Source organism: Tigriopus californicus, chromosome 10 (assembly GCF_007210705.1).
Source record: "Tigriopus californicus strain San Diego chromosome 10, Tcal_SD_v2.1, whole genome shotgun sequence".
Classification (NCBI taxonomy): Eukaryota; Metazoa; Arthropoda; class Copepoda; order Harpacticoida; family Harpacticidae; genus Tigriopus; species Tigriopus californicus.
In genome coordinates, this window is record NC_081449.1 from 8,798,102 (window position 1) to 8,811,183 (window position 13,082).

General features: G+C 41.9%; 1 protein-coding gene across 1 annotated transcript in view; it reads left to right on the forward strand.

Moving 5' to 3' along the window:
- Window positions 1–239: 239 nt before the first annotated feature.
- LOC131889506 (uncharacterized transmembrane protein DDB_G0289901-like) overlaps window positions 240–13,082 on the forward strand; it is a gene marked incomplete in the record, with an annotated part of 19,563 nt that continues 6,720 nt past the window's right edge. Inside the window, 3 exon segments of the mRNA XM_059238628.1 lie at window positions 240–245; window positions 3,581–3,712; window positions 4,669–5,570. Coding sequence (XP_059094611.1) covers window positions 240–245; window positions 3,581–3,712; window positions 4,669–5,570 — 1,040 coding nt within the window.

Below are 13,082 nucleotides of genomic sequence, written 5' to 3' on the forward strand. Positions count from 1 at the left end.
CAATATTCCGAATACAAAAGTAAAGGCAGGAAAGGCCACGACGCCTGGAGATTGAGAGACAGGCATGGAAATATCACAGTCTCAAAAATCACCACCAGAGCATGACCAATGCAATAGCAAGCCTCCCAACACGATAATGGGAGGCGAACCATATTTTGATAACGTTGTCCGTACCACCTAATGTAAAAGACCCAACTGAAGAGCACGATGCTGATTTTGAGGACGCTCTCCTGGTGACCATGAGGGTATTAAATACATTTTGCAGTACCTCTAGTCCTCAAAGATCCATGCTAGTAAAAACAATTAGTCCTCTCTTCTTTCTGAAGCCTTTTATTTTCAATTTGCTCCCTCAAATATTCTGGGGATGTAAAGATGTTCATCCAATAATTGACATACTATGATCCCATTCTCTGATCAGCCATACATTCAAAGGATAGCCAGATCCGTCAAATTTTATTCGTTGTGGATCAGATAATAGCTGCATGAATTGAGGTTAATTAAAATGAATTAGGTTTTTCATTATGGTTGGTGGGGAAGTTCATTACATAACGTGAAGAATTCTGGCCAAAATTTGTTTGGCAAAACTGAAGGTCGTGTATGGGTGCATCCAAACGAAAGGTCAACATAAACGAATTTAATCAGTCCATTTAACTGAAAGTTCAGACTTTAACCTCATCTTTACCGGGGAAGTTAGGCATACGGGCAGGGGTTAGCCTCATCCAGACTTTTCTTTCGCATGGCTCTGCCCCGAGAAACGATGATCCGTTTGACTCCTACGTTTGACAAGCCAAAGGCTGAGTCACCACCACAGACATAATAATGATTAGACCTCGCATAGCGCAAGGAAAAATGCGAACGCTTGCCTTCATCAGCTGGTCATATAATTTGGGTTACAGTGACTCATGCTTTTTCATCCGCCAGCGTGGCCGATTCAGATGAGCTGTCCATGATAGGTTGTTTGAGGCCCAGCGATTGTTAGGTCGTACATACTGATCAGGCAGTCACCCTCCCTTTTTTGGTGTACAGAGTTGTTGACTTAAATCCATTTCCTCTGCACTGAGTTGGGCCAATGCGCATCTAGTCTTATATATCTGTGTCATCACACCATGTTACTGGATCTTCTTCACCGCCCAGCTCTCCGATGAGGCAAGAACGGCCGTTCATCATTTGGGCTGTAAGGCCAGGCTGCCTGCTGAAATGAGCTCAGGGCCTAAACAAAACTGATTTAGGCCAAACAAACCTGACATTGCCTTTATAACTTGGAAGACCATGAGAAGCGTATTACTTTTTTGTACTCGTTTGCCATGTTAGTAGGAAATATGTTGAAGGTGATTTGGAAAATGAACAGAGTTTACAAATTTCAACTTATTACTGAATAGAAAATGTTTAGAGACTGAAAGGGTGCACTAAATTCGGATCGAATATGGTTCGATATGTCTAAGCTCGTCACCGAATAGCAAGATACTTTAAACTGGATGCGTTTCCCAAGCGTGTTCTTGAAGCCAGTTACTAATGAGATTGGGGCCAATCAGATAATTTGAAGGCCATTTTCATAGCCATAACGGGCCTATATCAGAACGCCTGATGTTGATCCCAGAAAATACCAGATACATCAGATTCTGGCATCTATAATCCAGCTTGGCAACTATGTTGTCAGCACCCTAATCGAGAGTGGCCTGAGATGAAAAGGAACTTCGAAGGGAGAGGTGCCGGCTGCGTGTCCAGAAAAGTACGGAGCTCGAGCGTTGCTAAAAATGTTTCCTCAGTCAATCGACTGAATATCTAGCCAGCATTACACGTAGAAATGGTCATTATCAATCCTATGGCTAATGTTAATCATAAGTTGCACAGACAAACCGACCTGTTTGGGTAAATCCATGTTTATTGCACCCAACCGGGTTTACGGGAGATCAACATATATAACTCCCATATTAGATGGCAACATGGAAGAGACACCAGGGCTTAAAGTCTTGATACGATTGAGAAAGAGAGCCAAAGCAGTGGCTGAGCTTAGCGGGAAAAGAGTGAAGGGCGAGAGCAGCTGCCGAAAAGCCTGGCTGGCGGTGTGACTTGTCGCCTCGTGATGGACCGGCGGCGGCCTCTGGCTTACGGTTAGGTCGGTTAGGTGTTTGCCACGGCCTCGCCAGTTCACACAGGCAGAGGCAGTATGCTTGGCATGGCTTGCTGCCTGGCTGATTGGCTGCCTGGCTGCTTGTCTGGCTGACTTGGTAGCTGGCTAGTCCGTGCTTGGCTGGTTGGCTGGCTCATACCATTTCACTATTACTACGTCTGCTACTAATTACTACTACTACTGACTACTACTATGTAGCTCTTGTAGTCAGTCCCAGTACCACCATTTGTGTTACTGCTACTTTTCTAGCAGCTCGGGAAAAGGGGAAGAAAGAGAGAGAGAAGTCAAAGAACCCAAAAGAACAACTACGAACGAAACCTGGAGACCTGTGAAACGAAACGCCGCGATTGCTTAGGAAGTGGACCCAGTTCACGTGAATTCACCGAGCCCAGCACTGTCCTCTTAAAGTCAGCCCCCCCCCCCGCATCTACACTCAGGGCCGGTTTGCCCGCTGACCCGTGCCTGCCCTCCCCCGTTTACTAGCCACGAGCTAGAAAATACCGCCTGGCATTGATTGGTGGTCGGTCCCCCACGGCTCTTCTCATCCACCAGCCCACCCGAGACGTGAGGAGCGTGCGGCACGCTAGAATTGTCCGAGGCCGGAAGCAGGAGCGTGGATCTCGAACTCGAGTGCGGGTGCCCCGTGGTCAGTGTTCGGGCTGTTGCCCTCGCCCACTTTGGTGGTGCTACCTGCTTCAGGCCTGTGCGTGTCTCGGTCCGTCAACACTCCTACCGTGCGTGGCAGTTGTTGGGCCACCACGGGAGTGCGGGCGCTGAGAGGTCGCTGCGTTGCAGGACGGACCTAGGAGAGAACGAACAAACCGATCAACTAACCACTTAATACAGACCTTCTACAATTATCCGGTCGCTGTATCGAGGAGACAAAGAGATAAACATCTGACCACCTCTTGATTGACTCACCAACACACATACCCTTCGTTATACATATAATCCTTCATACATACATACATACATTCATTCATTATCATTCGCTCATTTATCTGTACCCCTCTGTGTGTATCTCGTTGGACGTTCCTCACTCGTGCTCAATCTCTCATTTGGTCGCCAGAAGATTTCTCCTGACCGGCCATCAACCAAGTGGACCGCGTCTACACCGCAGTCACCCATCAAAGTTGATACTCACGCTCTCTGAAAAACGCGAATCGCTTGATTGAACGGAAAGCCGACTAGCTCAATATCCACGATTTTTCAGCTTCACTGGCTCGGTCCATCAGGGACTGAGTAGAACCAGTGTTGGTTTCCGGTGCTAACCTAGGTGTCGTGATATTATTTCATCCGGATTCAAGATAACAAGACCTTGTCGCATTGCTCTTGTGGGGTCTACTTTCGTGTCAGCGAAGCCGAATCGTTGGGATTACCTGGCCAACCCCAGGGTGCATCCACTGGCTCTTGGTGCACATCCCTCGTTGTGGTCGCGGGGTCACCTAGTATGTCGTCATTGGCTGCAACGGCCTCGGCCGCTTCGAATGTTCACCTGGGTCGGCGCCTACCGTTTGGGGTACATCCAAAGGCGAAAAAGGCAAACGCTTTCAAACATTGAACATCAACAATTTGTATCAGGTGAGCCAAATCATTTGGTGTTGAAATATCAGTTTTAAATGCTTCAATGCTTATGCTAATTGTTTAGTATGCAAGCAATCCACTGGAGAAGTCTACACAGGCATTATCCCCCGGATTTTGATGCCTCTAGCTAAATAGCTAGAGTTATAAAATCTGACGGTTACAAATGGCCCGGATATCGACCATAAATGCCAACGGTTCCTAGTTACGGCACAAGGAAACATGCCCTGAAAATAGACTGAAAAGCACTTTATAGCTGTGAGAGGGTGTCCAAACACCCAGTCAAGATGTCCGTTGTATTGCCTTCGCTTCAATCAATACAATGTTACGATATACGGCGTCATGTCCGTTGTCAGAATGGTTCTGTGGGTAAGGTTATAAAAAGCTTGATGGAGAAGCTTGGGGAGAGAGTCAAATCGAGGACCCTTTCTTATGACAGATAACTAGGCTAACCGGTTTGATGGACCTTATTACTTCAATGTAACCCAGGTGTTGGATTGCATTGCATGGCTTATTAAGTCACCAGCATAAACCATTCCATCAAAAGTGATTTTTCTTTTTTTTGTTTTCAAACGTGAAGAACGACGAGCAAAAAGATTAGTCAAATTGAAGATTTTGAGTAGAGGAACAGTGTAAGCGTCTTGCTAATATGTGGAATTAGAGTTTGAATCACCGAAATTTATGAGAATCATTCTACGGATTAATTTTGGTAGTCAATAATTCGTAAATACTTTGACCAAGGTGTCCAGATGTTCAAACCATTGAAGCCGTGGGAAAGCCATAGTATTGTTCATGCCAACTCGGAGGAGGGAACTCCTGCTTTATAGAACTCGGTCTTGGGTATCAATCATCTTTTTAGCTAAATAATGTCTTCGATTTTGTTAATTATGCCGCTCTCGAAAGGCCCTTCATGAAGCTGAAATCTATCGTATTATGTTTCCTTACCTAATTTGCAGGGACCTTCTTCACGCCCCCAACACAAGTTAGCTCCACACAAACAAGGCTTACAAAGTTTGGGCAAGGTTCCCACTGCTCGCCGAGCTCCAGCTAACCTACCCAGCTTAAAAGCTGAAGGTGGTAGCTCTCTTGATGGCTCCACTGGCAATGGATGGCTGTCTAAAGAAGAAAAGGCAGCTGCTGGAAATGCCGTCGATGGCAAAGAAAAGAGCCCTACCACCGGACCTCTGAGTCGAACCAGCGGAGGTGGAGCGGGAGTGGATGCTGGAGCCAGCATGGGAATGCCTCAATCCTTGTGGCGTGGTAAACCTGGACAGTCATTTCTAAATCAACGGTCTCCTCTGTTCGGACAAGAGTTTCCCTCACTTCAAGCTCAGGAGGAGTCTGCTAATGGCACACTTGCCCTGAAATCGGGTGGCATCAAGACCGAACATAAGTACGGCCCAGGCCCAGCCCTTCGACCTCAAAACTCTGGCACATGGGCCCATGGCGGCGGCTCGAAGCCCGTAGCCCCCGTCTCGTCAGCTAAGGAAGAGACCCCGTCGGCTGCCGTGCTATCGGTGGCCCCGCCCGTTGTGGCCCCACCAAAACCTGAGAACTTCTTGGCTCACTTTGATGTTTCCACTACAAGTCCACTCTTGAACTCTCATCATACCATCAAAGGTGTAGACCTGATGTCCAAAAAGATGGGTGGTTTATTGAATAAGAAGACTGAACCCGTCCGAGCCACGGGGCCCCCTCATCAACAGCGTTCTCGAAATCCGATCAAAGAAACTCAGGTTGCTTTTCAAGGGTCGATCATTGATAAAGAGAAGCTCATGCGCTTGGACGATTTGGAATCGTGCAATGACGACTGGACTCGAAGTGACGACGACTTTGATTACAACAAGAAATTGGCCAGGTAGGCACTTCGTATGACATACCAAGGAGGTTGACGTATTGTTTTTGCACGATTCGTCTAAGCCATTGATTGGGCCAAAACAAANCTTTATTATTATTTGTTTATTGAATTGTCTGGTACATCTGATTGATCACAAAAGTAAAGAGAATGATATGCAAAAGAGCTGAACAGAGACATTTGGAAGAAACCCGATTTGTAAAACCCTCTCAAAGTTCTGCGTGACATACAAACAACATTATGATATGAGGATGATATGAGGCTAATCATAAAAATTGAAAACAATAAGCTTGCCCATGAGATGTAAACATTGAAAAAAATATGTGACATTGAACAAAGGTAATATTGAATATCATTTGTATCTTTGACATTAATATAGTCAAAAAGTAGTAAATAGATAAAAAATATCTGATAATTTTGAAGGTTTAGATGTTTCGGTTTTTTCTCACTGTCAGCAGCAAAAAGTGTCATTGGCCGTTTGGTTTGGATATGGCTGCTGGGATTAGTTTCAATCAAAACTCATTTTTTGTCTGTATTACCATAAACATATTTCATTCAAAAAAAAAATCAAAACAAAACAAAACAAAAAAAACAATCTGTGCTAGCCCATGTCAGAGCTGGTTTCTGATCAAGCTAGCCCGTCTGGGCTGGTCCAAGTCTGAGTTGACTCACATTCAAGTTGATCCAAGCTAAGCTATATCTGGGCTGGTCCATGTTGGAGTGGATAGACCAATAAACATATTGGCCAGTCCCTTTTCTCATTTCCATTTCACGCCAAAATCTAAGCCAACCCCAGCTAACACTTTGCAACTTGCCTGATAATATTTATTTATACATTGTAACAGGACATATTAGGTTTTCTCTGAAGGCGGGATTCAAACCCATGCCCTCTGGGGAACCATGTTGTGCATCTATTGGGTACATTAGACCACTCAGCTACCATGGTTCCTTATGTTAGAAAAGTTAACTCTCTTTTTATCTGCTAATTTGTTTGATTAGATTTGAATGCATTTAGAAGTACAAATACTAATGGGATAAAACAAATAATCACTAGAGGTTGCAATTAGGGCTACCAATTTACATTTTCAGTGGCATATGGCATTATTGGGCAAATATTGGAAACCTGTTACTTAGTCACAAAAGTAACCTTGATTTTTCTTCTATCAAACCAGGGTTACCTTTTTGGTCAAATGTTAGGGCAGATTGGTAATGGCGGTGCTTTGAGTTTCAGAGCTTTTTTGTGATCCTGATTTTGAAAATTTATTTGATCCCATCACTAGGTAAAAGTACTTTTTCAAAGATGAATTCATCTTTGGTACATGGTACACAGTTCAGGCTTGGATTGGTGACTAGTGTATAAAAATTTAGATAACATATCACAGGGGATAAATGGACAGAGATAGGAAGGTAAAAAACTTGAATGTTTTTTTTTCAAGAGGGTCTCTTCAAAGTAGTCTTGGCTTTTGTTCTGTGATCATCAGTGAGTTAAGAAATATTCAACATAAATTACTGTTTGCAATGAGTTAGCAATGTTTTGCGCCGTCACTGATGTCATGAAACAAATTGTAAACCACTCTTCTTGTCAAGGAATCTATGTGTGGTTTCCTCAGCCACTGTTTTAGTGAAGAAAGTTGAATAAACGTGAAATCATTGAATAATGAATCAGAGTAAACAATCAATCTGTTGATTGCAAGAGCTATTAATTGCCATGTTTAATGTTTTGTTTGCTTGTCTTTCAGTTAATGACAAAAGCTAGCAAATGGGGTTGGGCTAAAGTTGAGTTCTGTCCATTTGGTCTGGGCTGAGACATGGCCCCACTCAGCTTGAGCTGGGTTATATTATAACTTACGGCTTTGAGCTGAGCTGAGCCAGGAGCCTAAACCCCAGCTTGAGAACTTAGGTTTATGCCAATTACATGACCAAGATTTGCAATAAAAAATTTTAAAAAAATGGAATTTGCTTTGCAGACATTTGGTTTCGCAAAATAGTTGGTCAAGGTTTGGCAAAAGGTTGACCCAGTTCCAAAAATGATTACAAGAAACATTGAAAGGTATGCCCTTTGAACTCCTTGGTATTGGGAGAGGTTAAAAGGTTGGGATTGTGCAGTATTCAGAAGAGGCATGAAAGGTATCCAATAATGTGATGTTTTCCAAAAATCATCGCTGAGCTTTTGTTCCAACGCTGGGATGCTAGCTCAACTGTAGTGACCATTGAGGTAATTAAAGTACATTTTGCAGTACCGTCTTAGTCTCAAGAATCCATGCTAGTTAAAACAATTAAGTCCTCTCTTCTTCTGAAGCTCTTTATTTCAATTGCTCCCCAAATTTTCATGGGGAGTGTAAAATGTTCAATACCAATAATATGACATACTATGACCCAATTCTGATCAGCCGTAACAATTCATAAAGGAAGCCAGATCACTCAAATTTTTATTCGTTGGGGATAGATAATAGCTGCATCGAAATGATGGTTAAATTAAGAATTAGTTTTGTCATGTATGAGTTGGTGTGGAATGCCAATTACCCAATAACCGTAAAGAATTAATGGCCAAAATTTGTGTGGCATAAAAACTGAAGGTCGTGTAGGAGTGCTCATCCAAAGAATATGGTCAATCATAACGAATTTAATCAGTCCTTTACCTGAAAAGTTCAGACTTTAACACTCATGGCTTTAGCCGGGAAAGTTAGCATACCGGGGCAGGGGTTAGCCCTCATCCAGACTTTCTTTCGCATGGCTCTGCCCCGAAACGATGATCCGTTTGACTCTCCTACGATTTGATCAAGCCCAAAGGCGAGTCAACGCAAGAACATGTTACTGATCATGTCTTCACCGACCCGCAGCTGCTCTCGATGAGGCAAGAACGGCGTTCATCAATTTGCTGTAAGGTCAGGCTGCCTTGCTTGAAATATTATGAGCTAAAGGGGCCAAACAAACTGATTTAAGGCCAAACCTAAACGCTGACATTGCCTGTTTATAACTGAGATAGACGCAATGAGAATGCATAACTTTTTTGCACTGTCGTTTGGGCCATGTTAGTAGGAAAATATGTTGGAAGGTGAATTTGGAGAAATGAAGCAGAAAGTTTTCAAAAATTTCAACGTTAGTTACTGATAGAAAAATGTTTAGAGACTCAAAGGGTGCTACTAAATTTCGGATGCGAATATGTTCGAATATGTCTAAGCTCGTCCAACGAATAGCAAGATCCTTTAAACTGGATGCGTATCCGCACGTGTTCCTTGAAGCCCAGTTACTAATATGAGATTGGCCCAATCAGATAATTTGAAAGCCATTTTCATAGCCATAACGGCGCTAGTATCAGCAACGCGTGATGTTGGATCCAGAATACCAGATACATCAGATCTGGATTAATAGATGCCAGATCTGATGTATCTGGTATTCTGGGATCAACATCAGGCGTTCTGATATAGGCCCGTTATGGCTATGAAAATGGCCTTCAAATTATCTGATTGGGCCCCAATCTCATATAGTAAACTGGCTTCAAAAGAACACGCTTGGAATACGCATCAGTTTAAAGGATCTTGCTATTCGGTTGGACGAGCTTAGACATATTCGAACCCATATTCGATCCGAATTTAGTGCACCTTTTGAGTCTCTAAACATTTTCTATTCAGTAATAAGTTGAAATTTGTAAACTCTGTTCATTTTCCAAATCACCTTCAACATATTTCCTACTAACATGGCAAACGAGTCAAAAAAAGTAATGCACTTCTCATGGTCTTCCTAAGTTATAAAAGGCAATGTCAGGTTTAGTTTGGCCTAAATCAGTTTTGTTTAGGCCCCTGAGCTCATTTTCAAGCAGGCAGCCTGACCTTACAGCCAAAATGATAACGGCCGTTCTTGGCCTCATCGAAGAGCAGCTGGGCGGTGAAGAAGATCCAGTAACATGGTCTGGTGACTCAGCCCTTGGCTTGTCAACGTAGGGAGTCAAACGGATCATCGTTTCTCCGGGGCAGAGCCATGCGAAGAAAGTCTGGATGAGGGCTAACCCCTGCCGGTATGCCTAACTTCCCGGTAAAGATGAGGTTAAAGTCTGAACTTTCAGGTAAATGGACTGATTAAATTCGTTTATGTTGACCATTTCGTTTGGATGCACTCCATACACGACCTTCAGTTTTGCCACACAAATTTTGGCCAGAATTCTTTACGGTTATTGGTAATGACTTCCCACCAACTCATAATGAAAAACCTAATTCATTTAATTAACCTCATTCATGCAGCTATTATCTGATCCACCAACGAATAAAAATTTGACGGATCTGGCTATCCTTTGAATGTAGCGGCTGATCAGGAATTGGGGATCAATAGTATGTCATATTATTGATGAACATCTTTACACTCCCCATGAAAATTTGAGGGGAGCAAATTGAAAATAAAAAGCTTCAGAAAGAAAGGAGGACTTAATTGTTTTAACTAGCATGGATTCTTGAGGACTAAGAGGTACTTGCAAAATGTACTTTAATACCTCAATGGTCCACTACAGTTGAGCCTAGATCCCCAGGTTGGAACAAAGCTCAGCGATGATTTTGAAAACATACATTATTGAATACCTTTCATGCCCTCTCTGAATACTGCACAATCCCAACCTTTCTAACCTCTCCAATACAAGAGTCTGGCATACCTTCAATGTTTCTGGTAAATCATTTTGGACTTGGTCAACCTTTTGCAACCTGCCAAACTATTTGGAAACCAAATGTGCAAAGCAAATCCATTTTTTTAAATTTTTTATTGCAAATCTTGGTCATGTAATGGCATAGAACTAAGTTCTCAAGCTGGGTTTAGGCTCTGGCTCAGCTCAGCTCAAAGCCGTAAGTTATAATATAACCCAGCTCAAGCTTGAGTGGGCCATGTCTCAGCCCAGACCAAATGGACAGAACTCAACTTAGCCCACCCCATTTGCTAGCTTTTGTCATTAACTGAAAGACAAGCCAACAAAACATTAAACATGGCAATAATAGGCCTCTTGCAATCAACAGATTGGTGTTTACTCTGTTCCTTATTCAATGATTTTCCACGTTATTCAACTTTCTTCACTAAAAGAGTGGCTGAGGAAACCACAATAGATCCTGACAAAGAGGGTTACAATTTGTTTCTTGACATAAGTGACGGGCAAACATTGTAACTCATTGCAACAGTAAATTTATGTTGGAATATTTCTTAACTCACTGATGATCACAGAACAAAAGCCAAGACTACTTTGAAGAGACCCTCTGAAAAAAAAAACATTCAAGTTTTTTACCTTCCTATCTCTGTCCATTTATCCCTGTGATATGTTATCTAAATTTTTACACCACATCACCAATCCAAGCCTGAACTGTGTACCATGTACCAAAGATGAATTCATCTTTGAAAAAAGTACTTTTACCTAGTGATGGGATCAAATAAATTTTCAAAATCAGGATCACAAAAAGCTCTGCAACTCAAAGCACCGCCATTACCAATCTGACCTAACATTTGACCAAAAAGGTAACCCTGGTTTGATAAAAAGAAAAATCAAGGTTACTTTTGTGACTAAGTAACAGGTTTCCAATATTTGCCCATAATGCCATATGCCACTGAAAATGTAAATTGGTAGCCTAATTGCAACCTCTAGTGATTATTTGTTTTATCCCATGAGTATTTGTACTTCTAAATGCATTCAAATCTAATCAAACAAATAAGCAGATAAAAAGAGAGTTAACTTTTCTAACATAAGGAACCATGGTAGCTGAGGTGTCTAATGTACCCAATAGATGCACAACATGGTTCCCCAGGGCATGGGTTTGAATCCCGCCTTCAGAGAAAACCTAATATGTCCTGTTACAATGTATAAATAATATTATCAGGCAAGTTGCAAAGTGTTAGCTGGGGTTGGCTTAGATTTGGCGTGAAATGGAAATGAAGAAAGGGACTGGCCATATGTTTATTGGTCTATCCACCTCAACATGGACCAGCCAGATATAGCTTAGCTTGGATCAACTTGAATGTGAGTCAACTCAGACTTGGACCAGCCCAGACGGGCTAGCTTGATCAGAAACCAGCTCTGACATGGGCTAGCACAGATTGTTTTTTTTGTTTTGTTTGTTTTGATTTTTTTTTTGAATGAAATATGTTATGGTAATACAGACAAAAAATGAGTTTTGATTGAAACTAATCCCAGCAGCCATATCCAAACCAAACGGCCAATGACACTTTTTGCTGCTGACAGTGAGAAAAAACCGAAACATCTAAAACCTTCAAAATTATCAGATATTTTTTATCTATTTACTACTTTTGACTATATTAATGTCAAGAGATACAAATGATATTCAATATTACTTTGTTCAATGTCACATATTTTTTTCAATGTTTACATCTCATGGGCAAGCTTATTGTTTTCAATTTTTATGATTAGCCTCATATCATCCTCATATCATAATGTGTTTTGTATGTCACGCAGAACTTTGAGAGGGTTTTACAATCGGGTTTCTTCCAAATGTCTCTGTTCAGCTCTTTTGCATATCATTCTTCTTACTTTGTGATCAATCAGATGTACCAGACAATTCAATAAACAAATAATAATAAATATATATATTGGAACGGTTGAACTTCTGTAACTTCTGCTTGACATGAAAACAACCCATTTTTGTCAGATTGTATACATGATTTCTCACATGGATCAGTATTTCAATGATGATGATGTCACTCAGGTAAACATGACACGCTTAAACACCAGATCATTGGGGATACAGATGCTCCCATACAAAATGCCATCTTCAATTTTTCAATTGTGAATACAGGGATTTTGATTTATTTGTTACACAAAAGTTTTGTTCCTATTCTTTAACGACCGCCAGGGTGACGAACAATAAGGGACGTCACCAAGTACATGCGACCAAACAAACCACAGGCCAGCCAAAAAATAGAACTTTTTGAAGGGTGGCAATGGTATCTACTGGGTCGTATTCATAGATAACTTCATATATAGATCGATCAAGGGCGCTGCGATCGCATGTTTTTGTCTCAGCTGTCCGCTGGTGAAAAAATGTTTCATTCGTAGTCCTTGGTACTTAGGACAACTATGGTGCAAATTTGAATCGTTGACGGCTCGTCCAAATTCAGAGTAGAAACTCCTAATAAGACTCCTTGTCAAGCAATTTCTCTCGTCCAGCACGCTTCATAAAAACGGGTTTGAGTAAGTTGTTCGACCACATTTTTAAGAACGAAATTTTGAAGAGGTTAAAATGGGGCTCAATTAAAGTTTTCATCCATGTGGTGGAAACACTTAACTGAAACGCAAGGAACAAGCCTGGGTTCAGGCTGACCTCCAGAGGTGTCGGATTACCTTGTTTACGTATAGGCGCAATCATGTCGCCCTCATTCAAGCACATTGTTGGGAGATTGAAAACGAAATTCGCGAATGCCTCATCATTGCGTTGCAATTTCGGATACATTTTGTTACACTTTCGAGATGCGTTTCTAAACAAGGGCAATCAATAGAGTAGATGATTTGCTCTACTAATGTCCAAATCTTTTTTT